Source organism: Nelusetta ayraudi, unplaced genomic scaffold (genome assembly GCF_046127955.1).
Source record: "Nelusetta ayraudi isolate G7.1 ecotype Tasmania unplaced genomic scaffold, CSIRO-AGI_Nayr_v1 ptg000011l, whole genome shotgun sequence".
Taxonomy (NCBI): Eukaryota; Metazoa; Chordata; class Actinopteri; order Tetraodontiformes; family Monacanthidae; genus Nelusetta; species Nelusetta ayraudi.
The window spans coordinates 17,689,975-17,717,606 of NW_027466061.1; the positions used below are offsets into that span (position 1 = coordinate 17,689,975).

At 45.5% G+C, this 27,632-nt stretch overlaps 1 protein-coding gene across 1 annotated transcript; it reads left to right on the forward strand.

Moving 5' to 3' along the window:
- The first annotated feature begins 4,512 nt into the window (after window positions 1-4,512).
- On the forward strand, window positions 4,513-27,244 carry sntg1 (syntrophin, gamma 1). Its single transcript, XM_076021558.1, has 18 exons — window positions 4,513-4,609; window positions 5,734-5,783; window positions 7,636-7,770; window positions 9,172-9,228; window positions 9,416-9,473; window positions 9,562-9,605; window positions 10,260-10,301; window positions 10,433-10,535; window positions 11,212-11,294; window positions 11,558-11,688; window positions 15,665-15,794; window positions 19,861-19,899; window positions 21,445-21,561; window positions 22,989-23,060; window positions 23,517-23,669; window positions 23,872-23,964; window positions 26,153-26,263; window positions 26,577-27,244. Exons 2-18 carry the CDS (start codon window positions 5,757-5,759, stop codon window positions 26,757-26,759), a joined length of 1,578 nt encoding a protein of 525 aa, XP_075877673.1. The 5' UTR covers window positions 4,513-4,609; window positions 5,734-5,756; the 3' UTR covers window positions 26,760-27,244.
- The last annotated feature ends 388 nt before the right edge of the window (window positions 27,245-27,632 follow it).

Here is a 27,632-nt window from a genome sequence, read left to right on the forward strand (position 1 = left end):
CAGATTTATTTTTTACCTTGACCGCGGCTGCAGACAATCGTGAGAAACGGTATCGCTTCATGTTTTACTTGCTTCACCCACTTTTTGCTCTATTAGCGCACTTTTCATACTCAGGAGATGCAGATTCAATGCAATTAACAGTGCCCACACTTCAATTAAAACTTCCATTTCGCACCAAAGCAGTCGTGCACCAGCCTGCAACACACATGAGGTAACATGAAGGCAGAGTACAGAGTTTTCAGATGGAGAAACCATTAATTTACCCACTCTGGCTTCCTAATGAGAGAACTGCAGGAGAGCTGAGCACCAAGTTGCAAAAGCTTCATCCCAGAGCAGAATTATTGCCACAGTTAAATGCTTTATAATGGCTGAAACAACTTCATAAAGATTCCAACAAAATGTGCATCAGTGTCAGCTGTGACTAACATTTCTTAATAATCAATGTACATTCATCACCCACTTTATTAGGTACAGCTTGCATACACTGATTAAAGTGGGTGTTTCAAGGTTCAATGTGTTGTGGGTTCAGAGATACTGATGCAGACCTTGGTTGTAACCAGTAGTTATTTGATTTCCTATTGTTTTTTGACCTCCGACACCAACAGGGCATTTTCCTTCACAGCTGCTCACTAGATATGTTGTGCTTTTGGACTTTTGTTCTCTGTAAACCCTCGAGATGGTTGTGATGTGGTGAAAATACCAGTAGATCAGTGCTAAAACAGTGAGACTACCACCGACAATCATGTTCACCACATTCAAAGTCACTTTAATCCACTTCTTCCTCTGTTTTGATGCTCACTTTTAACTCCAGCAAGTCGTCTTCACCATCTCCACATGCCTAAATGCATTGAATTGTTGCCACGCGAATGGTTGATTATCTATTGAACATGCTGTTTCTAACACTCCCCAAAAATTACTCGTCTTGTTTTGAGGAGCCGTGCTTTACAGTCGATATTAGTTTAACATCTCATAAGCAGGTGCCGCAAACCGTAGCAAGTGCTGAAAAATGTTGGAATATTTCCTGTAGTTATGGTGTATTCATGCCCCCATAACCTAAAATAAACAAGTTCAGAATAGTCTCCATGTAACGCAGTTATTGCATACTGATGTAAGGATGAATTGACCTTTACATGGCAATATAAATAACCATAATCGGAGCAGGTTAAAATGGGAATATGATTGTGCTCGTCGGTATTATTGTTGTTTTTTGATGACTGCTTTTTGTCCTCCATACAAATTGATTTTGCAAAGTACACCTGCACATTTGTCAAGTTAAAGGTCTCAGTAAGTCACCACGCCACCACACAAGGAAGAACAAACCGCTCGGGTGTACGCAGGCAGCAGCAGCAGCAGCCAGACAGAGACATCTGTTGTTGTTATGCAGTCAGTTGTTCCTATCAGTCTAATAGTGATTAATGAAAAAAGAATGACTAACATCCTGAAAACTTTCCTCAATAAATAACGCTGTAATTGTAATTGCAGGCTGCGTAATTGTCAGGGAAATGTCTACTGGTCGAAGATAAGTAATCGTCTCTGGCCTTTGTCCCCTTCCTACCTCTCCTCACCCCCGCCTTCTATTGTTTGTGTTTAGCAGCAGCAAGTGCGGCCCGTCTGGGACGCCCTACTCTTTGCGTATCAGTAAAATCCTCTCTCCTCATTTGCCAAATGAATGAGGCAAACTCCACAGCACGGTATGTTCCAGGTCACAGAACGAGTGAACGTTTTGTTGCTCTTACGTGCTAAAGCTTCTTCACCTGCACTCACAATCAGCGATTCATCATCCGTTGTTGTCATTGGGCCTTGAGATGGAGATGACATGTCGCAGTTTCCATATTACCCGGGTGATGTAGCGCAGCTCCTCTCTCTCTCTGTTTCCCGCCATTGTCATGGAACTCATTTGAAACACAGCGTTTGGCAATTTCCGTGAAAGTGTCAGATGGCGACAGTGTTGACGTAAGTGTGCTGACTCAGCTTAAAAGTCTCATTCCGTATAAAATTCACTTAACTAGCCTTTGCTCGCAGTGATGTGCGGTGGCAGTCTGTCAGTGCACCAGTTTTGCAGGGGGCTGAAGAAGAGTGTTTTACCAGGAGGCTTTAAACAGAGGGCTAATGATGCTTTTTTTTTTTTTGTGGAGATGAAACGGGATGAAAAATAAAGATCTAAGGCGGCTGTAATATGGGGCCGGTCTTGGCTATCCAGCCTTCAGATTGTTAAAAGAAATGCATTTGACAAGATGTTCAAGAGGGCACCTGTGAAGGAATCTTAGTCGCAGACAGGTTTTTTTTTCTTCTCCCACCACATGAAGGCACCCATTTTTTAAAGTGGGCCTACAAACGGTGTCAGGATTTCTCCTACATCCATCACAGAGCGAGCTCGTCCCTGACACAGACAGCTCATTGTGTAGGAGGAGAGAGGTTAGAGAGAAGAACTGAGCTAGTGCATTTTTCAAAGTCAATAAAACTTCAGTCGTAAACCTAAGGAACACACTTCTATTGATGTATCTGGAACAGACATCTGCTCGGTATCTGAGTTGTAAAAAAAACAAAAAGAAAATACAAAAAATACAAAAAAAACAGGACATTGATATTACGTTGGATAGTACGACAAATAGTATAGTAAACCGAAGTCCAAAATAAGGATTTAATTTGTTGCTATTTCTTTGATCTTTATTAGGTGAACCTATAGATCTTAGACTTTTCAATCCAAATCCAACATTGGTTCAACGCTCGTCAGAGCAAAACCTGACCAAGGTCTATCCTCTGAGAAGTAAAGGGCAAATCTGGAAGCGAGGACAGCCAACGACAATATTAACTTGGACAGAGCTGTCATGGCATTTTTCACATCACTATTTGAAAACATTTCCTCATTAAAAGGAGAGAGTCAGATCATCAAAGATCGCCAACATTAGCTGATAACTCAGCTGATTCTATTTTTACACCAAGTGGCAAACCCTCAAAGCTGCTTTAGCGAGCGCTTTGCAACCATCCTCCACCTTTGTTCCTTTCTTTTTTTTTTATATCTGGCAGAGTGTGATGTCCCTAAATCAAATCAATGCTATTCCTGGTGAAGGTCTTTTTACAGGAAGCAGAAGTGCTCTCTTTCCCTTTTAAGCCACGGTAATTGTTCCAGTGGGACGAGGACACCATGGATCCAAGCAGTGGCTGTATGACTTCCTCCTCTGGTCTGGCCAGAGTACATGTGCCGCCCACCAGTTGCCCTTATGACTGATTGCCCTGCCCTGTACCTTCCATCTCTTAAAAGTATAATTGAAGCTCATCAAGCTTTTGAAAGGGAAGGTGGTCAAAGAAAAATTCTGTGTAGCCACATACAATCAGGTTTTTTTTCTGAGTAAATGCAGTCAGTACAGCAGCAGTGTCCCTAAGGCCTTAATTTATATTGAAAAATAGTCAAGTGTGTGTGATTGAAATAAGCCGACATTAAGGCCCATTAAAAGACAAACTGAAGAATAGAAAGTGTACAAGTGTATGTTGACCTTCAGTCAAACTTGCAAGTCATGGCAACTAGTTCCTCTTAAGACACTGTTCAAAGAGTGGATCTTCATGAAAGCAGAAATAATTGAACCTAGAGCAAACATTATCTTGGCATTTCCATTTTAAAACTGGATTAGGTATGCACATATTGCCATTGAGATTTGCTGCAGTTTACGAAAGTGCAGTACTTTATGTTATTACAAAACATGGAAGTGAAATAAGGTTTGCCTGAGGAACTGTACACAGTGTTAAACTGATTATTTTTCACACTAAATGGGGTCTGTTGAACCAGAGAACTTGTGAAGTTTCTGTGCAGAAATAATAATGAATCCCTCTACTTCCTCACAACGCCTCACCAAATATATTTGTGTTTGTATATATATGTACTTTTTTGAACATCGCTCAAACTGAATGATCAGCAAGCAATGGTAAATGCTTGAAAGATTTGTAGATTTAGATGCATATGCTGCTTTCCCCAAAACTATTGAAAAATACGTTCTGTTGAACAAGGATCATGCTAACGAGGATGAGCTGTTGAGGGTGCGCTGTAGGAAATTATTAACCACTTCAAAAAGAGACGTTTGTTGGCTGGCGTTGCGAGATCCAAGAGAACGGAAGAATGTTGGCTGATTGCGTTGTGGTGTTTTGCGCTCGTGAATCCACAGGTTTCACAAGCGCATGCGTGCCACCGAAGTGGAGGACCAAGGTTGCCGCTGCTGGATCAGCTGGAACCCGGATTGTGTTTTCAACAGAATAAAGCGGCGAATAGCCTCGGATTCATGCTGCCCTCCATCATCTCTCCGCCGCATTCAATCAGCACCATTATTTCCCAGCCTGCATTACATGTTTTGTGTTTGCGCTTGTTTTCAGCTACACTCCTGCTGGCGGCTTTGCTTCCCACGACGATGACGATGAGCTCAGCCGCGGCCTCGTCCCATCACCTCAGCGGGGCCGGCGAGCGGGAGTGAGACACTGTTCTGCTCTTCGCCATCAGGAGAGGTGACAGCAGCACCGCTCTCCTGATGGGCGGTGGCCCTCTGCTGCAGCGGCTCAGATCGGGGATCGACTCGCTGCTCCAGATCTCGCAACGCTAAAAGCTGGGGGCCTTTCTGCTGAGGTGGGTCTGAGCGGGAACAGGTGCCGTAATTCAAGCGTGAGCCCTTGTGTGGCCCCCAATTGTCCTTACCTTAAAAATCGCCCCCCTTTTTCCTGGTGGAGTAAACTGGTAGTCGTGCCTGATTGAAATGGGAGTGGAAATGTTTTTGGAGGGAGGTTGGGGGTTTGAGGGTCTGGGGGCGACGAGGCACTGGCAGCAATTCAAGAAAGTCTGTGTTTGTATGTGAGTAAAAGCTATTAACCTGTGTTTTAAAGGCCCACTGCGTAACATCCCGAGGGGTTTGCTGGGGTTAAATGAAATGGAGAACATTTGCGTTTCAGTGTGACAAAGTCACTGAAGATAATTAACAGTAGTGACATCGTGTTGTGCCCCCGCATACCTGCAGTGGCCCACGATTTAGGATTGGTTGAATTAAAGGCTTAATTTGTATCATTTACAGTAAAGGGATCTATGAGTATGACGTAAACTTTCAAGTATGCAAATGTACAATTATGTGAAGTCATTAAATATTGATAACTGCTGTGTTTATGTTTGCTAATTTTAAGTACTTAGTCCACTTGTACGTGCAGCCATAGTTGTCGCCATGTTTCATGATTTGACCCTTGACATCACAGCTGCTATGAAAAGGGGACATCAGAAAATAGGGATTAGCAGTGATATATTCACATTACATGTGTAGTAAAGTGTACACACTGGGCCTTTAAACATGTCTTCTTATTTGTGGAATCCTCCACCTTTTCACAACTTTAGTGGCTCAGTTCTATGCACATAAGGCATCAGATATGGTAAAACATTTCATTTTTGGCGCACCGGGCTCGATATTGAAACATTTATTAGGCTACCTGGTTCTAATGAATTATGCATTGCTGCAGAATGGGCTCCAGGTTTCTCCTGAGATTTCTGGATGTGTTTTTTTTTCTTTCACTTGAGGTGATTTTCCAAGGGACACGCATCAGTCAAAAACTTCCTTTATTTTTCTAGATGAGCAAAGCAAGCCTGTAATGGAGAGAGAAGTATCGGCTTTTGTCAATGATTGTTTTTCAAGGCATCACCTGAACCTCGTCATTGTGCTACTAAATGTTTTGCCTCCGCAGCTCAATTTATCTTGTTTCTTCCCTTTGCAGTATCTCTGACCGCATAGTGGCACATGGATTTCAAGACTTCAAATGAAGAGGTTGGTGGGATTCAATCAATGTAATGTCTCCGCAGTGAATTGCCTGAGATTGCAGAAATGGCCTTGGCATTTTGAAGTGGCTCAGAGGCTTTCCCTGGTTGTCTGTGCAGCCGTGGATATCCCTTAATCTACAAGCAAACAACACGGGGAGAAAATAAAAGAGCTGTCCAGAAAATTTGTAGCGCTGAGTGCGAAGTGCAGTAAGGGGCTTGTTGAAGTCGTTTTTCAGTTGACATTTGCAGCACTCACCTCGTCTCACACGCTCCCAGCCTGAAAGCGCGGTGATGATGGACCTGCGGTGAACGTCGTTGGAGTTTTTTTGGGGCTGTGGCCACTGCAACTCCATTTCTCACCTTGATAACTGTTGTGTTAGCGTGTTACCTTAAGAATTGATGTATCGCCCAATTTCGACTGACCACTGTGTCAATTGAGGCCCCAGGCACGCTGGGTTTTAACTTGCAGCTGTACCTGGCACACAGGTATAAAATAATAAATAATTATGATCAGGAATGAGGACATCAGAGGCACGGTGCACATTGGATGTTTTGGAGGAATTGTTGCGGAAACGAGGAATGTCAGTGTGAAGATTGTTTTCACGTTTTTCTTTATGTTGTTGAGCTTCAAATCTGGTTCATTTCCTCCCTCTCATTGTAGATGCAGATACGATGTGTTTGATCAGTCTGGTGTGTGAGCGCTCGCCGCATTAATTGATCGTGAGAGCCGTCATTAGCAGCAGCTGTAAGAAAATCATCCGGCAAATGTTCTTATTAGCGCGCGCTAATGCGCTAACGGCGTCGCTCCTCGCGGCTGCCGCTCCTCCTCTCATCGCTACGCGCCCCCATTCCCCCAAAAGGGTTAGGGAGCAGATGCTTGTGGTTGCGTATCTGCTCTGGTTGTGATGCAGACGATAATTCGGGAACGGAACGCGTCGGCGGCGTCGAGGACGAGACTAATTGGCCACAACACACGAGTGGGCGCAGCAGGTCATCGCTCAGCTGCCCCGACACGCCGTCTGAAGCGGCCACGTACTGCTGTGACACCACTGCCCTCATTTTGCTCGGATAATGACTCTCACACACACATCATTTCACCTAATGTGAATGAATGACTCCTGCATTTCATCTCTCACGCTGCCGGTGGCGGGTGGGCGAGGTGGGCTCGTGTCTTCACGTTCCTCATTACGGCTGAATGATGACGACGGGCGCCGCAGACTGATTTTGACTGGAACTTGACCAGCCACCGACATAGCGTTCTAAAAATAGCACCTATATGGTCGACAGATGAGCGGGCGTAACCGGGGTGACAAGTATGCTGACACTAGTAGCTGCTATTTTTTTTTCTTTCTTTTTTTTTTAAGCAGCCTTGTCAGGTGAAGGTGCTTCTTTTATTCAGATCTCTTTTAACTCAAGGACAGGGCAGGCATCTTAATTAGCCGGGGCAGAGGGAGGATGCGCGGAATGCAAATGTGAGAGGATTAGCATGTTTTAAACGCATCGTTGGAAACAGTCACGGCCCTCACTGGAAAAGTACAAAGCGGGCGCAGAGAAAAATGCACCACAGCTGTAAATCAAGCGTTCTCGAGTGGCTCCCCTTTTTTATTTTGTTTAACTGTGCTTTTGTGTCAATAACTTTGAAATAACCGTGGCAACATTAGCTTTAGCAAGGCGAGTGGTAAAAGAAAGGGAAAACAACAGTCATCACAGAAATTTCCCTGATTGCCGTGCATGGAGTGCTCTCAATGACATTTCATTTCATGGCCAGTTAATTTGGTCGAGGAGGGATGATGAATGATTTTTATCTCTCTCTCTCTCTCTCTCTCTCTCTCTCTCTCTCTCTCTCTGACTGTTCACAGACAAAGACTGGGATTTATTTGATGCAGGAAGGTAATGAGGAGCCGTTTAATATTCGACTGCACTTGGCCAAAGATATTCTCACCATTCAGGAGCAAGACGTCATCTGTGTGTCAGGGGAGCCTTTTTATTCGAGCGTGAGTAACAGTGCATCATTGAAATAACCTGTAATGTGAACGTCGCAGTGCATGTGGGATAACAATACCATCAGTGACACGTCACCACTTAATCCGCTCAGATAAATCAGATCTTGCTGTTGGCTAATGATTTACCTGTGTTGTTGCAGTCCAAGTAATACGTCCACATCTCTTTGTTCTTTATCTTAATAAACTAGGAACTTATTTAGAAAAAAAATAAAACTATCATGGTGCCTGGGCCATGGCATTTGTCAAAAACAGTGGAAAAAGTCCTACGTTTTCACAGTCTCTTATGAGACGTCCAGTTAATGGAAACAACATGCTTCTGCTAATGCTCCCAAGTGTCTCTGAGCTGCCACTTACCAACGTAGAATGTTCCAAATGCACACCAGAACATGAATTCCTGAAATTCCTGACAACCTCAGCTTGTAGCATGTTACCAGTATGTCGTTTACGGATTGTTGCCGTGTGTCCTTTGTTACACATTCACCTTTTCAGGGTACAGTACATCGGCTGTGCGAACGGTCACACTGCATACTTGTCAGAGTGACCGCGCCTCAAAGCTCAAGACACTCAAAACATTTAGCATTCGCAGCACACCATAACAGCCAGGCTGAGTTGCCTCTAGCTAAACAACTGAGCTGTGAGGTGGCAGTGGACCAGGAACTGCTGTGATCGGCGAGGCTTCAGTAAATCTGGAGGGTTTTAAAGAGAGCTGGGAGAGTTACGGCGGCTCCTGTCAACCGATGCTAAATCTCTCCAGGCGAGCAACATGGGAGATGATTGATGACACTCCCAGCAAATCATAATCTTCATCATTTTCTGTTCTCTGTCAAATTGGACGAAAAGGCATTTTGCCTCAGAAGACGCCCAAATATATTGTGTCTGGTGTTCATAATTTGATGCGCTCTCATTCATTCTCGAGGCCCGAGGCTCTGCAATTACGTTTTTTTTTTTGTTCATTTTTGCCAGTTGTGCCGCCTGCGTGCCGAACATTACACCTTCACTAAAGTTGTCTGTTTGTCGGAATCCAGCACTTTATTCTGGTTCGCTTCCAGGTGGGCGACAGGCACTTCAAGTTTTGACAAAAGAGTCACAATATTTTATGCATTCGTACAAATAAATTAGCTGTGGAAACGACTCACCACACCAGTGGGAGCGACTGCAACATTGACTACCAGTGTCTTTCAAGTCTTTCAGCCAGTTAGCCAGTGCGGCTCTATCTATTGGGTCTAGTTGAGACACCGTGCTATATATTGCGGACCATCATCTCAGCGTCGTCTTTACAGCATTAGGATTAAAATGCCATGCCGTGACATAAGTGACACTTCCCATCTGTCCTGGAGCTCCTGCTGCTTCTTCATCGCTCTGAACTGGCTTTTCTCACTTAATCCCCTGCAGGAGCGCACTGTAACGATCAGGAGGCAGACGATCGGAGGGTTCGGCCTGAGCATCAAGGTAATTTAGATCCCCGGGCGATTAGGAGCCTCTTGCCAAACTTCCTTAAACCAAGTCTGAACAAGTGTTATTGACCATTGTCTTTTCAAAGCGCCGCCGACGGCGCCGGGCCGGGAGGGATTAGCTGCCATCCCCGTCTCTGCCGTGCATCACCGGTAATTGACTTGGACTGCGTTTGTCTCTGCAGGGTGGAGCCGAGCACAAAATCCCAGTCGTGATTTCCAAAATATCAAAAGAGCAAAAAGGTAAATAGTTGGATTTGCCGCCTTGGATGCTGTTCCACCCGCTCCAGTTGCTTCACCGCTTCCTCTGTTTCCTCTCGCCTGTCTGCAGCCGAACTTTCCGGCCTGCTTTTCATCGGCGACGGCATCCTGCAGGTAAAAATGCCACGACTCGCCTCTAAATGCCAGTTTACACCACATGGAAAATAGCCAATAGTGCGTCTTTAAAATTTCATGCTCCTGTAACAGGGTAACAAGTGATGCGCATCCGGTGTGTAAATGTCACACCCTTTAAATATTTTCCATATATATATATATATATATATATATATATATGTATATATACATATATATATGTATATATACATATATATATATATATGTATATATACATATATATATATATACATATCTATCTCTCTCTCTATATATATATGTACATATATATATTTTATATATATATATATATATATATATATATATATATATATATATATATATATATATATATATATATATATATAGATATACATATATTTTATTTAGACATCACAAGATTAATACATAATACAAGCTACCTTTGGCCTTTACTATTACAAGAGGTGCTCAAAGTGGTGGCCTTACATGATGCTGAGGGAACCCACTGGAGGAAGTTCTCTGTTTGTGCATGTGGCCGTCTCGTTTACAACAGCGCGGGGGCGCCGTTGCTGTTCCTCCGTTGTTGGCGTGGCTCGCCTCGTTAGTCACTCAAAGCGAAAGTAACGTGACGCTGCCAATTTCATGAACGGTGACTCCTGGTGTTCTTTGCAGATCAATGGGATAAATGTGAGGAGTTACCGCCATGAGGAAGTGGTAAGCCCCGCCCCCCCCCCCCCCCACACACACAACCCAACGCAACACACACACACTGTATGTATGTGTATATGTAAGTCTGTTTGTTTGTAGGTAAAAAAATGGATGTGTTCTGCTGTTTGGCCCTGCAGGTGCAGGTGTTGAGGAACGCGGGCGAGGAAGTGACCCTGACCGTGTCGTTCCTGAAGAAGACCCCGGCTTTCCTGAAGCTCCCCCTGTGCGAGGACTGCACGTGTAAGAAGCCTGCGGCCGACCTGAAGCCTCCCACCTCCATCAGTGATTTTTACAACATGCATTGCTATTTTCAGTCCAGGATCGGTTGTCGTGGTGACTGCAAAGCTCTTTCTGGACTCTCATCCTAATTACCACTTCAAACAAAAGATTCAACTACTTTAAAGTGCATTACTACTATATATTTAATATACAGTATATATGTGTATATATACACACACACACACACACATATATATATATGTATATATATATATATATATATATATATATATATATATATATATATATATATATATATATATATATATATATGTATGTAAATATGTATATTCAGTATACTACTAAACCACTGTACCATAGAGTCAAAAACGTCAGGATAACAAAGGCCAAACTAAAAGAACTGAATTTGCTCTTTGCACTGCAGCCGATCGGAGAGCTTTAGCCCTTCATCCGACATGAAAGCATTCATAAAGTCCTTTCATATGCGTGCATAGGCCAGGTTGACCGGCCGCCCAGCCAGTCAGCCGAACACAAATTGGCACCAAGTGGGAGCCCACTGTGGAGAACAAAGCGGCGCACTTTTGCTGGCGGCCGTGATTCAGCGCACTTGAAACAGACGGAGGTGTTGCTCTGAGTTTGGAGCTTCTCATTGAGTGCGTGCCTACTGTGCTTCCAGGCATCCCCAGCGACCAGAGCAGTGGGACTTCCTCCCCTCTGTGTGATAGCGGCCTCCACTTGAACTACCATCCCAACAACACGGTGCGTGTTGGTTGTGTCCGACTCTGTCAGACGGGCTGATTCTATAATTGTCTTCTCTCTGTAACCATGCAGCAGCGTCTCTCTTTTTGCTGCCAGGGAGAATTTTTGTTTCCATGCAACTGTCGCCGATCGTCAGGGAGCCGCACTCTCTCATCTTTTTGGAGGGAGGCGAAGTGTTCTCCCCGGAGATCCCTCTCCCTGCGCAAGCGGGAAGGGGGGGGTGCTGTACGGAGTTTTTAAACCTGTTTGCTGCGTCTCCCCAGGACACACTGTCCTGCTCCTCCTGGCCCACGTCTCCAGGGCTGCGCTGGGAGAAGAGATGGGTGGACCTGCGCCTCATTCCGCTGCTGCACTCCCGCATGTCGCAGTACACCCCGGGGTCCGACTCCTGCAGGTGAGCAGCGGGACTGCAGCTAGATGTCGCACCTGTTTTGACAGATATGTCTTCCAATGCAGGAAGCTTCAGTGCAGGTGCACAGACCGCAGCATGGGCAGTGCTGAATTTTATTAAATGTTTTGTGTTCTTCTGCTGCTCCCATTTTATTTTATTTTTTTATTTTTTTAAAGATGAACTGCATTCAGGGTGATCCAATGGTGCAGTGGATAGTACTGTTGTCACCACATAGCAAGAAGGTTGCGAGTTTGATCCCTGGGCCTGGGGCCTTTCTGTGTGGAGTTATTCTCCCATTGTCAGTGTGGCTGCTCTCCGAGTTCTCCAGCTTCCTCCTGCAGCGAGGTGAATTGCAAACTCTAAATTGCCCGTAGGTGAGTGCTTGTCTGTCTTTGCTATAAACTGCCGGCTTGTGACCCTGTCTTCGCCCTGTGGGCACCGGCTAACCTCTGCGACCCTGAGTACAGGAGAAAGATAGTGTAGTATAGAAGGTGTTGAAGGATGAATGAATGAACCGCAAACAGGCTGCGAAGACATGAAAGATGAAAATGCATCAAACCGCAGCCGCCACAACAGCAACAACGCCTGATTACATTGAGTCGGTGTCGCCAGGAGTATTATTCACAGCATTTACCAGCATTTACACCATGACGCCTCTTCTGTGACTGCTCTGCCGTTGCAGAAAGTGTCCATTGCATCATACTGGGACACGTTAGGTCTGCATCTGATGCAGAATTTACATAGCCATGTCTCATAAATGTATAAATAGGATTGACAATTTGCTTTTATTGAGAGGTTAGTCAGATTTTTACAAACGCTCACTGAGAAGTCTTTGGCTCCCTGTGATGCTCCGTATGGTTTTAACTCTGCTAGTGCCTCTCCCTGCAGCTGAGAGGCCGCAGCTCACACCACATACAGGAACTGTAAACTGAACTGAGACAGATTAATTCTGTGACTCTATCAGGCCGAGATTGTGGAAGCACAGTAGAGCGCAGCGCAGCTCTGCCTTGGGGTGCTTGGTGTGTGACTCAGTAGAACCAGTTGGACTGTGAAGGCAGAGAGAAGCGGCCGTTTCAGCATCTTGTGTTTCCTCCAGCCTGGTTTGTGGAGAGAACACACTGTCGCCGTGCCACCGCTGCCTCCCAGGCAGCGATCTCACCCGCAGCGATGTCAAAACAGCCAAAACACACAAAGCACAGGGAGTCTTCGTGCCGGTGATTAATCCTGCTCAAAATTGGATTTTGTTTTTGTTTCTTCTGTCCGGTCGGCTGACACCTGCTCTGCAGTTTGGCCAGCTGTTGGTGTGTTGAATGTGTCACTCTTCTGGGGTGCACCCCCTTTCAACATTTGGAAAATATTTCTTCTTTCCCCCAGAAATGTTCATTCCTGAAACTCGGCTCATTCACAGCTCCAGCACACCAAAGACACTGAGGGCCAGAGCCACACAGTCCAAAACCTGTTCAAATTGGACTAAAATAAATGCATCCTATGCAAAGACTGCACGGAAAGGGGAAATGCGGCTGGTGCTGGCGCGACAGGGCTACAGCAGACTCATTTGAAAATATTTTAATTAATTTTTGTGCAAAATGAAACTGCACCTTATCCACAGACACTGACTTCTGCATGTAGTTTGACAGACATAAACAGCGCCTGCCAAAACCAGGCGCTGTTTCTGGCGTCAGAGTGGCTCTCTCCTCTCTGAAGAGCTGATGAGGTGTGAATGATATTGAAATATATTTGACAACGTGACTACCTGCACTTACTCGATCAGATCAGCCACAAAACAGCTACAAATCGCACTCAGATGGTGGTAACTGTCAAATATAGAGCAGAATATATAAGACTGACAGGCCTTGACTGCCTTCCAGGGTTTCAGTTTTTTCAAAATCAGAGAAATGGAATTTATATGAAGGTGCAGGTTGCCGGGCTTGTTGCAGCCAGGTTGCCAGACCGACTAAGGTGCTGTGTTTTGCGGCTGCATGTCGCTCAGGTAAAAACCTTTGTGGGTAAAACACTGAAGTGGTGGACGCAATGTGAGTCAGTTGGTGAAAACGCTGTTATTTGTTCGTTTTGGATCTGGCCTCAAGTCTCAGTTTGAAGGCTCTGTCAACTGAGCAATATACCATAATCACTCCCTCGAAGGATGAGCTGGTTGGCAGAACTTACATCTCTTATTTGCAAAGTAAAATAATTTTTTTTTTGAGTGGATTTTGTTAAGAAGCCCAAAACGAATGCGATGAATAAGAAGGCAGGGGCAATGCAGTTCAAATATGCTGCGCCCTCTCAGATTCCTGTGTGTGTGCTCGGCTTCGAGATCAGCTGATTAGCAGTCAAACTGGCCTCCACTGCTCTCAGAGGCTGTGTCAGGTCATGTCTGCCAGGGGCCTGTGAGAGAGGCTTAGCGGTGGCCCCTTGGCCCGCCAATCCAAGGTCGTGGTCCGGGCAGATATCAGTCTGCTGTGGGGGCGCCGCCCCTCAATAACCCCCCCCACCCCCCCCCCCCCCACCACCACCACCACCACACACATACACATACAACCCCCCCCACACATACACACACACACACACACACCATTACCACCACCACTCAACCAACCCCACAGTAATTGTGGCAGAAAGTGCGAGTGGCAGTTGGAACTGACTGACATCCTTGCATTTTAATATTGACACCTTGATGGAGTTTCGACTGAATCTTTTGGATGGATCTCATGTGTCTCTTTGGCAAAGAGCCATGGGAAGTGTTTGCAGTCAAACCTTGGAGGGCGATTGGGCGATTGGGCGAACTGCCTGTAGATTTTTCTTTTAGCAGCTTCCTATCAGTTGGTGTGAGGGGTAAGATAAGCACTGGAGAAATTTGTCGTGCAGTTTAACTCAAATTAACTTTTGCTAAACCCAAAGCAACTGTCCATCAAGACATTTTGATCCATGAGTTGAGAAAATGCTCTTAGTTAGCATAAAACGACCGCTCTTGCGTGCTAATGGCTCCAGCAATAAGATATCGTTTACATTTCTTTTTTGCTTCTTGCTCTCAGCCCTCCCACTGCTTTATCTGGAAAAGCAAGCTGATTGGTTATTGAAATTTTAAGACCAATTGAATACGGTTGACAAGATGAAAAGCCATATATAAGAGTTAAAAACTTTGCAACCTAGAAGCCATGGGAGTTTTTTTTTCACGTTACGCTTCATGAGAACAAGAGACTCTTATTGCTGATTGGATGTATAATCAATGTGTTTAATGTACTGGAGATGAACCCCCTTTGACCCAACTCGACCGGTGTATTATTTCACTCTGGCCGCTGTGGATGAAGGCCAAAGCTGTTTATTCTACTGGCAGTACTGTTGACTTTTGGGAATTTGCAGCTAGCTAACGGGCTAATCCTGCCCACCTCACTGAAAGCTTCTGGAGCGTCGGGCCAGCAGGTGTCTGACTCGCAGAGATTACCTTCTGAACCATTCGCAGCATTTCCTGTTGGTCCTCATGGAGTTTGGCGGCACTTGTATTTAATGAGCTGTGAGGCAGCCCTCTCAATGAACCTGCGCCACTTCTTAAATTGTCTTAGCGCTTGTTGTTAAGTATCCTTCCGTCCCTGTTGTTTCTCATTCAATCAACGCCCACAAATGTTTTTTTGTTTTTTTGAACAGTTCTCCTTCCTCACGCAGCTTTGCAGTGAAACTGTGGTGTGATTGGTCAACGGTGGAGTCTTGAGAGAGAATTACCCCAGAGAAATGAAGAGATTTTCAAAGATTCAAAGAAAGAGAGAATGAGAAAGAGAGAGGCGATAAAATAAAATGGAATTACTGCTTGTGATTTAAAGTTGGCCCCCGAAAAAAAACACATGTTGAAAGCAACACATTAGCCTTTGCTGGTTGTTTCCCGCCCATTGACAATTCCCGAAACGTGTCTCATTTGCAGTTACTGGACTAAACAGTGTGAAATTTGTCCTGCTCATGACTTTCCTTTTCCTTCCCACACTTTTAGGAAAAATGCGTTCCAGGTCATAGCCGTGGATGGAGTTTGCAGTGGAGTAATACAGTTTCCCACAGCCGAAGACTGCTTAGACTGGCTTCAGGCAATCGCCGGGAACATTTCCAGTCTCACCAAGCACAATGTGAGTATGACACAATCGCACTTGTCAGTTTTTGCGACCTCTCGCAGGCCTGCCTCCGCCCGGCAGCCTGCGCAGACCAGCAGCATATTGGCCGGGGTGCCGAAGCAGCAAAACTTCCAGCTTGTGAAATCCTTGGCCCTGGCGATAAGTAGACACATAGTGATGTCTTCTCGCACCGTGAGTAAAAGCCTGAGGTCACGGCAGCAATTGCACTGCACATTTTCCGCCGCTTAACCCAGAAACTTATTCGCTGTAACTGACAGCGGTGGAGAATAATCTCAGCGCTTAGCAAGAAGCTCAACAACACGGGGTCGTTTTTTTTTAACGATCCATCCACAGAAAAATGTGTTGACATATTGTCTCTTCTCAAGATGAAATAGCGAAAAAAAAAAAAAAAATGCGATGTGAAATGTAAAGCGCCAGGGTACTTGGATACATAATCATCGCAGGAGACATTTCCGTCACTCTGAGACAGTAGCAGTTTCTCCCCACATGATCTGAATGAATCTGGAATTGAATTGCAGCGAGACGCAGGAATTTGTAATTATCACATATCCACTGGTTGGTGTGTGGGTGTGCGTATTCATGTGAGTACGAGAGAGGGAGAGTCTCCGAGGAATAATGACACTTAATTGGAGTGGATGAAGTGAATGGCCTGGCACCACTGACTGGGATGTGAATGAGCCGGACACCTACAGTAGATGGATGTGAAAGACTCAGAGCTCCGAAGAAGGAAGGAGCGTCTCGCCATCCGATGCCCACGCTGCTGATTCCTCTCTAAACTTCTTTCTTTTAATTGGATTCTATTTTGTATTTGAGAAGCGCTTAATTTAACCCGACTTTTTATTTATTTATTTTTTGGTCCGCAGACCCTCAGCCCTCCTGTTAATAAACACAAGAGACACCGGCTCAGTCTTGCCCATCCTCGCGGCCATAAATTAGGCCTTGAATTAGCAAACATTTGCTAATTAGCGCTGAGCAAAACATATGACGGGAGTTTATTGTAAACAACAGAGCTGCGCAAATTGGCGTTTAGTTTTTCCTTGTCGGCATGTGAGAAGAAAGGAGGTCACCTGAGATTTCTGCATTCATTATGAATTTGCACTTGGCAACTTTAATTAAGTTGAGAAATTGAGATTTTTCACTCTGAGTGCAAAACCGCCGGGGCTGTTGCGCTTCGCCAAAGGTCACAGTGCTGAGATTAATCTGCTAATGAACACGAGGAACTGTGCAATCCTCTATCCATCCATCCATCCAGCCAGCCATCCATCCATCCATCCATCCAGCCAGCCAGCCAGCCAGCCATCCATCCATCCAGCCATCCATCCATCATCCATCCATCCATCCATCCATCCATCCAGCCAGCCATCCAGCCATCCATCCATCCATCCATCCATCCATCCATCCAGCATCCATCCATCCAGCCATCCATCCAGCCATCCAGCCATCCATCCATCCAGCATCCATCCATCCAGCCATCCATCCATCCATCCATCCATCCATCCATCCATCCATCCAGCCATCCATCCATCATCCATCCATCCAGCCATCCACCATCCATCCATCCATCCATCCAGCATCCATCCATCCATCCATCCATCCAGCCAGCCATCCAGCCATCCATCCATCCATCCATCCAGCCAGCCAGCCATCCATCCATCCATCCAGCCATCCATCCATCCATTCATCCAGCCATCCATCCATCCAGCCAGCCATCCATCCATCCATCCATCCAGCCAGCCAGCCAGCCAGCCAGCCAGCCATCCATCCATCCATCCATCCATCTGATTATTGGAAAGATACACCATTTCAAATATTGGGAGACTTTTTTTTCCAGCCAAAAACATACATCATGGGTACCTTAAAAGCAGCTCTAGGTAACTTTTCCTCCATAAAATTATGATTCCAAACTCAGTAAAGCGGTAGATAATCGATTAATAGGATCAATGGTGCCGCCTCGGCAGTGAGAGGGGGTGGGGGTGGGGGGTGAGAGGGGTGCCAGCTGTATCTGCACTGCGTAACTTTCAAGCGCGACCCGACACGCCGGACGAACCACTTTACGGCAACGTCACACGTTTATTTAGTGGCAGTCTTACATACTACTATTACAAATACATAATATTGTAAAGTGACAGAATGGAACCCAATTAGTAACCTCGATGAAAGACGAAGTTATTAAAGTGTTGAACGTTTGCTACGACGTTATTGTCAATGTCTGTATTGCATTTCATATTGGTGTTTTTCCTAAACAAATCGAGCGCTCCAGCTAGGCGACTATTTGTATCTTCCCACATCAATAAACTAGCGCTGCAGCGTGTTTACTTCCTCACTTCGCCATTTCCACCCAAAGTTACCTGTTAAATGTTCTTCCTGCTTCATTTTCTCCACTGCTGCTCAAGCATTGGCCCTCGAGGGGCCAGTGAAGTCATTATTGACGAGGTGATCGAACCCACCAGTGGTCGCCTTTATTCACAGTTTTACCAAACAGTCGATGTACGTACAGAGTCCTCCCTCCTTTCCCTGATAACTGGCCACCAGGCCGATGACGTCCAACTGTTTGGTTCATGAAGTCATCCCAGAGCACATTCCAGTAGGCACGCCAGGTAACCAACCATAGGGTGCGCACGTAATCCTCACCACAGCATTATGAAAACAATACGACCCTCCTGGTTGTAGCAATTCTCCCAACTCCTTGCTGCAGAGCAGCATCATTAGCCTGCGCGCGTTTTTTTCCTTCTCCTCACCTCCGTTGTTCGGTTAGTCAAGCGCATAACCAACATCCAGCATGCACGGCAAGTCATTATCATAAGCAGCAGCGTGACTGTTGGCCCGATGATGCTGAGAACATTGCAGTGGGCACTCAATAAGGGTCAACATTTCTGTATGTAATTTGATGATGAGTTAATGTGTATGTATTTTTGTTAACGCTACATTTCTCAAGAACAAATACATTTTTTTATTTTAATCTGGTAATGTGGTTAATATGGTGAAATGAATGCTGAGTTCTATTATTGAAATAGTAGTTCTGACAGATCTTTTCTGTTCTATTCTTTCATCATGGCACACAGACACGTGTGTGTGCGAATCCCAAATCTCCTGTGAGCGTCCATTAGTGAATGGCGTTGATTGGATTCCACTCTGCCTGTGTCCTCCTTCCAACCCTGCAGCCATCTGATCGTGCTTCTACCGGTTCCCCGCGCCTTTCAGACTGTCCCAGCGCCTGCCTTACCTAGTGTGCGCTACTCCTAATAGTACAAACCAAAAGAAAATATTTTCAGTGAAATGATATGTGGTCTGACGAGTAAATTCACCAACGTGCGTTTTCATGGTAAAACATCAGCCGCCAGTAAACAGTTTGATAGAGTGCGTCTTATAACTGAGTAGATGAAACAGGAGCCCTCCTCATTTCCTGAGAAGGGTTAAAGCTGCAATAGAACAACAGCCCACAGCTGGCGATGGACGAAGCCGCTCTCGTACATCCTGAATCGCATCATAGCTCAGTTACCTGCTTGTCTCCTCTCTTCCCCCGCAGCTGGAAAAAAGAAACGGGTTGACCTATAAAAAGGATCTAGGATCTTGTTGTTCTCACCTTCTATAGGAGGAAACAATCGCGGCTGCACGGCTCAATTTTGGGCGGCGAGCCGCCGGGGGAAGGCCGGCGTTGATGGTGCGGCGTGCGGATTAACCGCAAGTGATACCTGTGATTTGAGGAGAATGTTTTAATTTAAAGCCTCAGTGCCCACTCAGTAGTTTCCCCGTCTACGCCTTTATTATCACAGAGGGAATGGATTTCTTTAAATGGATTCTTTTTTTTTTTCGGAAGGCCCTCAGGTCTTTGTGGAAATGACTCTATCTGTCTTGTTTTGTAATTTGCATGCGTTGAATAAATCCTCCGTGGGCACTGGCTGCTTCACCGCCGCAGCTAGCACGTTAGCGCAGATACTGTGACTCACGCTTGACTTCCCCCCTTTGGAGAAGGGCTATTTCCAACTCTGCCGGCTTGCTGTTTTTATTTCCACATGGCAGGTTTGAATATCATGCTGACGCTCTTGTTACCTTTCGGCAGGTGAAGAAGATAAACCGGAACTTCCCAGTCAATCAGCAGGTGAGTCTCGCCGCCGCCGCCACCGCCCTCTCGCTCGCTCGTCAGCAGGTCAGCAACTCGCTCACAGTGAGGAAGGACGCCGTCACATCTTGCCAGCTATTGCGACATGAGCGCCATTTGCATCATTAAAAATCCGTCCGCTGAGAGAAACGATCCGACAAACAACTCGAGAGCCGACGGCCCGTTAACTGGCGGTGCCGTGTTTGACTTTAAACACGCAGAGTGGCACTGCTGACTTATTCGCTGTGGTTTCCTGCCTCGCAAAAAGGCACAGGCGCTCACTTGACAATTCATTTTAAAAAAAAAAATAGAAGGGCAGGAGACGCTGCCGTGCGTTCCGACCCCTCCCCTGGCGCTTTTGTCATAAGTCCATTAAAAGAAAATGCGGACTGGGGAGACGGAGGAAGGAAGGGGGATCATCTGGAGGGCTGCAGTCAGTCTGACTGTAATGAGTCCTGATGTCGAGACTCACTTGATGCATGAAACATGAAATGATGTCACGCAACATGTGAAGCAGAAGCTTTCCGTTTCTAGCCGTCTCCCTGTTGGTCTGACCTCTTTTTTTATCTCCTCAAGACGAGGCACAGACCTCAGCTTACAGTGATGGAAAACTCAATTCTAGTTCAAGTTTTCAGTTGATATGAGTCGAGCACCGAAGGAAATTGCATCTTTGACTCAGTTGAATCACTGAGTCAGTCACCCAGAGTGTGAGGCGGCTCCAGATGGGTGCACAAGCTCCGCCCACTGTCCCAGAGCAACTCAGTGATTTGTCCATTTTGTGGGCGGGGCCAAGCCACTGTGAGCCAGCCAGTGATTTGTCGGAGTTGAGTTGAAACAAAAATACTTGCGGTATTTATACAAAAGCAGTTAGAAATAACTGGGCCGAGTCAGAGAATCAGTAAATAGAGACGACGAATCACGACTTACAATTCTGTGAAGGTATTTTCTGGTTATGGACGATGTGTTTAGGGCTCCAATTTAACTGCCGCCCTGATCACTCTGCATGATTGTTTAATTCTAATATCATTTCAGGTTTTCATCACTGGGATTTTTTTTTTTCTCATAGGTTTTTAATCTGGCAGATATTCCGAAAAGTGACGTACCTGCGCGGTTAATCTGTAAAGCTCCTTAGAGCTGGGCTCTATTTGGGGACTGAGCACCTCACTGTAACACAAATAGAGCAAAAATATAATGTGCTCATGCCCACCACAGACACACAACTATCTCTCCTTCTGCAATGTATTGCACGTTTTTTAACGCAGGAGGATTTGAAAAATCATGAACCACAGAATGTAATCAATGTGAATTTGTGCTTTAGGATTGAGTGAGACGAGTTGTGAGAGCCCAAATCTACCAAATCTACCTAATCTAATGTGAAATCAGTCCCATGACTCCCAACACGCACCATCACTCAATATGATAAGATATTTGCAGGATGTCGAGGCCTTGAGGCAATGGCTTAATGTGAATGTGTGTGTGTGTGTGTGTGTTGACATGCTGCATACTCTCTTCCTGAGCTCCTCATGACTCTCCTCCTCACCACAGATCGTCTACATGGGCTGGGTCGACGAGAAGGAGCAGGACTCCGTCCAGGACCGCATGTACTCGCCAAAGTTCCTCGCTCTGAGGGGTTCCTCACTTTTCAAGTTCACTGCACCTCCCGTGAGTGCCCTCCTTCCAACCCCCCACCCCACCCACCCACCGTTGGATGACCCCGCCTTTGGTTCATCCGCTGAACAGTTTCCGCTTGAGATTTTCTTGCTTTGCCGTTTTAACGAGTCGCGCTCCTGTTGGAAAAACAAAGGGCTCAATCACCGTCCCCCTTCTCTTGATTGATGAAGATCATTAAAGCGGTTGCACTCCGGCAGCCGTTTAAGTGATTACGACGTGGAGAGGAGCTGCTGGTGGCACTGGAGATGGGCGCAGATTGATAGATTACAGAAATTGTCCACTCAACTCGAATCTGCCGATATAAATGGAATATGCTAATGTGAGTGGATGGCGGAATATAGGGGACCACTTGTTCACACAGTATGATCAGCTTCTTTATTACAAGCCGAGTAGTTGCTGATGACTAATATTGTCCCACAAGAGTTTTACGTCAAAATGGGTGACATTTACTGACGCTGATAAGTGATTGTCTGGCAGCCGAGAGCCAGCAGCAAAGATTTAAAGCTGTGGTTGTTGTACAAAGCATATGAGAAGGAAACATATGTTGTGAAAACGATAAGCTTGTGATAATCTTTTTTGAAAAATATCCGATTTAGGAACCTCAAAAATAGAAGTGCCACGTTGGAACGGGGAAAATAGTGCAAATATCTCCTCTGCTGGTTTGTTTTAAACAGTACTCCTGCCTGTAATGCTCAGCTAACATTAGCCTAGCTTAAATAAAGTTTTAACAGGGGTCGTCCTGACATTTAAAAGGGGACTACATGGGATTATCTAAAAGTTTATTGGGGAGTCAGAGCATCAGCAGCCAGTTTCCTCCACTGTTCAGCTTGCCTTTGCAAGACACGGTGCTCGCAAGCTGATCCTGAAAGCCAAAGACAACAGCTGCTTTGTCTGCTTGAAAAATCAAGTTGTGCAGCCGTCATAGGTGTGCAAACAGTGTCGACTGTTACACAACCTATTGAAATAATATTGGGCATAGCCAAATGCAAGTTATTATCTAAACGTTTTTAGGGTAAACAAGCAACAATGTGAATCTTCATCTCGTGTTTGAATACTGCTTGATGTATTCAAATGGTGTGAAGTACACCATGAGATATGCTGAGTAGCTGCCAAGAATCAATGTTAGCGTGAGCTCAGCGTAGTTAACTGCCGATGGCTAATAAGTCTGTCTGAAAGCTGTCATGTACTTTACATTTCCAAGCAATTCCATTCGCTAATGTTGATGTTGCAAAGATTATAAATGCATCCTGGCCGATTATTATTTCAGTCAAGACTAATTTGTGGAACCACAAACGTGTGAGGAGTGCGTCAGTTTGACTGGCAGTACGCAAACAGGCACATTTTGAATAAGACTAAAGAAAAACACAGTTGAAACTGAAATAAGCGCAAATGTCAAATGTTAATGTATATTTTTTCAGGTGACAACATGGGACTGGACCAGGGCAGAGAAAACCTTCACCGTGTATGAGATTATGTGCAAGATTTTAAAGGTAAGGGATTTTGTTCCACCTCATTCCCCAGGACTTTAGGGAGGCATTGCTGTCTCTGACAGAACACTGGGAGAATATAAAGTAGAATAAGTATACCAACCTCGGCATTGATGCATTTGCACGGGTTCAGCTCTGATCCCACAGAGACACTTGGAGAATATTCATACATTCTCTGCATGTCTGAGGCCACTTGAAGAAATCATTGTGAGAATTTATATGAAGTCTCTGACCTAGCAGGCAGATTAATGGCAGGCAGATTCACGTATTAGACTGAATGCATACATTGTGTTGTGTAGCATGGGCTGATACATCAGGTCCAAACTGGCTGCATGCAAACACACTTTCTCCCATTTATCTTTTCGGGAGAGTTGAAAAGAATTCACTCCTGCGACTTAACTGAACTCGTGTTCGCTTGAGAAGCTGCTGCACCTGCTGAGCTGCACCTTCTCCTCCAAGGACAACGACCTCCTGGACAAGAGGAAGCACTGCTTCAGCGTCCAGACGGAGACGGGGGAGGACCTGTTCTTCAGCGTGGAGCTGGACGGCGAGCTCCTCATCTGGGAGAAGGCTTTTCAGATGGCCACCTTCCTGGAGGTGGAGAGGATACAGGTCTGCTGGTGGGGGGGGGCGCGACGTGTGGGGAATTGGGATGATTTTTCCGAGGCGCGACGCGCCGTTACGGCTCAGTCGTTTGATACGAAGATTGATGATGCTCCTGTGACATATATACATATTTATATATTTTAAAGAACCTGCTTCTCTGTCCTTGTCTTGCTTTTGCGCTTACCGCTTTTACTCTCGCGCTCCGCAGTGCAAGACGTACGCCTGCATCATGGAGAGCCACCTCATGGGACTGACGGTTGACTTCGGCATGGGCTTTGTGTGCTTTGATGCGGCTTCAAAGGTAGGTGCGAGACGGCGTCTACTGTCGAGAAGAACGCAGAAAAAAAGGAGCTGCGTCCATGCAGACGGCTGGATTGTAATCGCCGTCATCGACGTTAATCCTAAACCCCTAGAGCCATTCGAAAAGTTCCGAGCACATTTATTGAAACGGTTGTGTCCCTCCCCACCAACACCAACGCCTTGCTCCCGCCTGCAGTCAACTTCGGCCTTCCCCAGTGCGTGAACGCGCAGCTCACCAGAACCGCAACCATATTGCTCTCTAAGATCTTGGCCCTGTTTCCTGCAGTGTGAACCAATGGTGTTACCGCCCAAGGATTCTGAAAACGCTGCCAGAGTATTGTTTGCAGACACCATAATCCATATGTTTGCCGCTATTTCAGACAATAGACTGGGCGGGATTATTCAGTCGGCGAGAGCTGCTTCTGGCAACTTTCAAAACCGCCCTGGAACTGCTTTCAATCAGTGCAAACATGATGACTAGTCTGGCTGTAATCTGCGGGATAAGGCGCCGCTGAGAATCTCCACCATCGCTCCAACCTCATAAAGCAACACTGCTCCAGATACACGGGGAAATTGAGGACAATTTAGCAGGAACATGTGGGACAATGTGGATCCACTTTTTCCCAGAACACAAGCTGATGTGCGATGGGAAAAACAACAAGGCATTTTATAAGCGTTATTGTGTACATCAACATGTAGACAAAACTTTTTTCGTGTACAATGAGTGTTTTATGCAGCACAATCCTGCTGACATGTAACATTCTAACTGATGCCAGCCTGACAACATATTGTGCTTTTAGAATCAACCCGACTTGGAAGCTGCTCTTCTGATTGGGCCTAAAGTTGCAGCATGATATGAAGCAAACTCACTTCAGGAGTTTGATCTAGGAATATACACAGCTCAGCACTGGGCTAGATCAGCCATGTTGAGTCTCTAGGCTATGATTTTTCCTTTTACTCTTCTTCTCTGTCCACTGAAGTTGTGTTCATTGCACCAGGCCAGCTTGGAGGCACTGCTTCAACCACAGGAGTGTCAGCCTCCCTTTTTTGCCAGTCAGGGAGTATCTTGGAAGCAGCATCTCAGGGGTTAGAGGAACTGCCGCTGTCGCTTTAAGCTGCTACCAAATTACACGCCAGAAACTTCCTGATGACATGCAGCCGCTTGGCACAAATGGAGCCTGGCTCCTCCCCTTCACCAGGTGCATTCTGGTCTGTAAAACCATGATTGTGCACCTGAAACAAATGAACTTTAATCTGTGTCAGTTCCAAAGGATGTAGCGTCACGGTGGACGCCAAGTGTTTCAGCTGTTTCCTTTAATGCAGAGTCAGAAATGTGATACATGTGATCCATTTACAGAGACAGGTTGAGCTGTATTGCAGCTCATCCTCAATCCTTTCTTACTCTATAAATATTTTATTTTATTTCTTTATTTCTTTTTAATTAATATGATGTTTCTTCTCCTTACACTATATTGTTGCTGTAATTATGAAACTTTCTCCAATGTGGAATTAATAAAGGCCTTTCAGTCTAGTCTATTCTACTGTAACGTTGCTGCAGTATGTTTTCCCATCAGTCAATACTGGAGTGATGCTGAGCCTGAGATTCACACCAGGGAGTTTCATCACATCCCTTCAATGCCTACGAGCCCCCCACCCCTCACACACCCCTCACCCTAGAAAAAAGAAAAGCAGCAACACTTCCTGTTAGAGTCTGCTCTGCTGTTAACACATCTGAGATGTGACACGCCCAACGTGTTTCCTTATGTAATAATTCATCAGACCAGTGTTGCCGTAATGATTGCAGTTGCAGGCAGCGATGCATATTCATGTCGACGGCGTTGCCAGCTGTCTACCTGCCGAGTCAGTCTGGGGAGTAAGCGGCTGCCTCCGTCTGCAGCTTCTGTTTATTCACCTCAGCGCTAATTGAAACCTTGAAGGAGGCGCCGTTGTTGCAGGTGACACGGCTGCGGCTCGTTAAATTTCCCAGTGGCCAACACCATTGCGACCTGCTGACGCCCCTCATCTCTCGCCACATTCATGTGAAATTGCAATTTTGTTTTGTTTTTTTAAAAAAAGGGAAATTATTCATTAAAAGTGGTAGCGCAGGAATCCCGCTGTAAACAGACCAGATGCAGTTTTATTTTTGTAAACTTAGACTATTTTTTAATCTGTTGGTTTTCACATTTCAGGCTGTCCTGTGGAGATACAAGTTTTCCCAGCTGAAAGGATCATCTGACGACGGGAAGAGCAAAATCAAGTTTTTGTTCCAGAATCAGGACTCCAAATCTATTGAGGCAAAGGTAAAAAAAATAAATAAAATAAAAAAATAAACCTTTAAAGGATCAATATACGAAATTTTCAGGTAGATTGTTCTACCGATTTGGATCAGCCACAGCAAAGACACTCTGGCTGCAGTGTGTCGCTCAGACTCAGAGAAGTCTTGCACCGGGACACGCACAACAAGTTTTGAAAAGGAGAAGGGAAATTGGTTGCTTGGAGGGTGTTTGGATGTTCTTGCGCCATTTTGTTTCGGTTTGCATGAACTCCGAGACATCCAGCGGTGAAATTAATTATTTTAAACGTTTTTTTCCCCCACTTGTTTCTGTTTTTCAGGAGCTGGAGTTCTCCAACCTCTTTGCGGTGCTCCACTGTATTCACGCTTTCTTTGCTGCCAAAGTTGCATGCCTGGACCCGATGTTTGTGGAGAGCCAAGGCAATGCGGCCACGACCGGCTTCCCTTCCCTCACTGGTATCCCGTGCAATCCGCAGACTCCTAAACTCAAATACGCCACTTGACAGGTGCTGCTCCGCCCAGACGCTCCGTAAAAGGACCGTGCAACAGGGCCTCAAATAGTGAGGGCGGGGGGGCGTCCACACAGTGGAGGACAGCTGCACTCACCATGGAATAGATTGTCTCTCTCTGGCAGAACACACTTGATGACTTTTCTGAATTCTTGGACTTTTGGAATAACTGTGGACCTAAACTCAAACCTCTGCTGTGGCAAAACCTCTCAAAAAGACTTGACGGACACAAAATGTGCAGTGCAGAAAGACTTTTTCAATTGAGTCGGTCCTCTTGATCCTTGAATACCCTTCTTACTAACACACTCTGAAGAAAAATGTGCAGGTAGTTTCTCTTTTTTTCTAAGATCTGCTCGAGGATTTTGAAGGGTCATTTTAGGTCATAGCCTTTATTTGGGACTGAGCCCCAGCGATAAGACCAGCTCTGCAACAGAGCAGCGCCCAACAGCGCCACCTACAGAAATAAAATCAGCTGGCCTGCTCAAATCTATTACCATACAATATTTAAATCCCTCCGAGTTCAAAGCCCTTTTTCTTAATCTTAGTCAAACCTCAAGATATGGCAGAAAACACTTTGATCAACAAAACTCTCCTTTGGGTCATTTCACGAAAACGCACTGTTTTGACTTTACAGCTCTTTAAAGACCGGACAGCAAATCCGAGCCCTTTAAAATACAGAGCCTGTCATGGACTCCGCATTACTGTTCCCTTCATTCACTCACCGCGCCTACACTGTTATTCTGAGTCGGGCAAATGTTACATAGTTAGATTCCTCATGACCACAGCTAAGCAAACATATCAATACTTTCTGGTTCCTCTTAGAAATGGCCCCGTTAGAAGCGTTTGTTCCCCTGGTTTCAAAACAAA

Excerpts from the sequence above, each read along its gene's own strand:
- sntg1 (XM_076021558.1), top strand. The coding sequence starts at position 5,757 with ATGGATTTCAAGACTTCAAATGAAGAG. Across the intron at positions 19,900-21,444 it reads ACTTCCCAGTCAATCAGCAG|ATCGTCTACATGGGCTGGGT; the intron begins GTGAGTCTCGCC and ends TCCTCACCACAG. Across the intron at positions 26,264-26,576 it reads CCAAATCTATTGAGGCAAAG|GAGCTGGAGTTCTCCAACCT; the intron begins GTAAAAAAAATA and ends TCTGTTTTTCAG.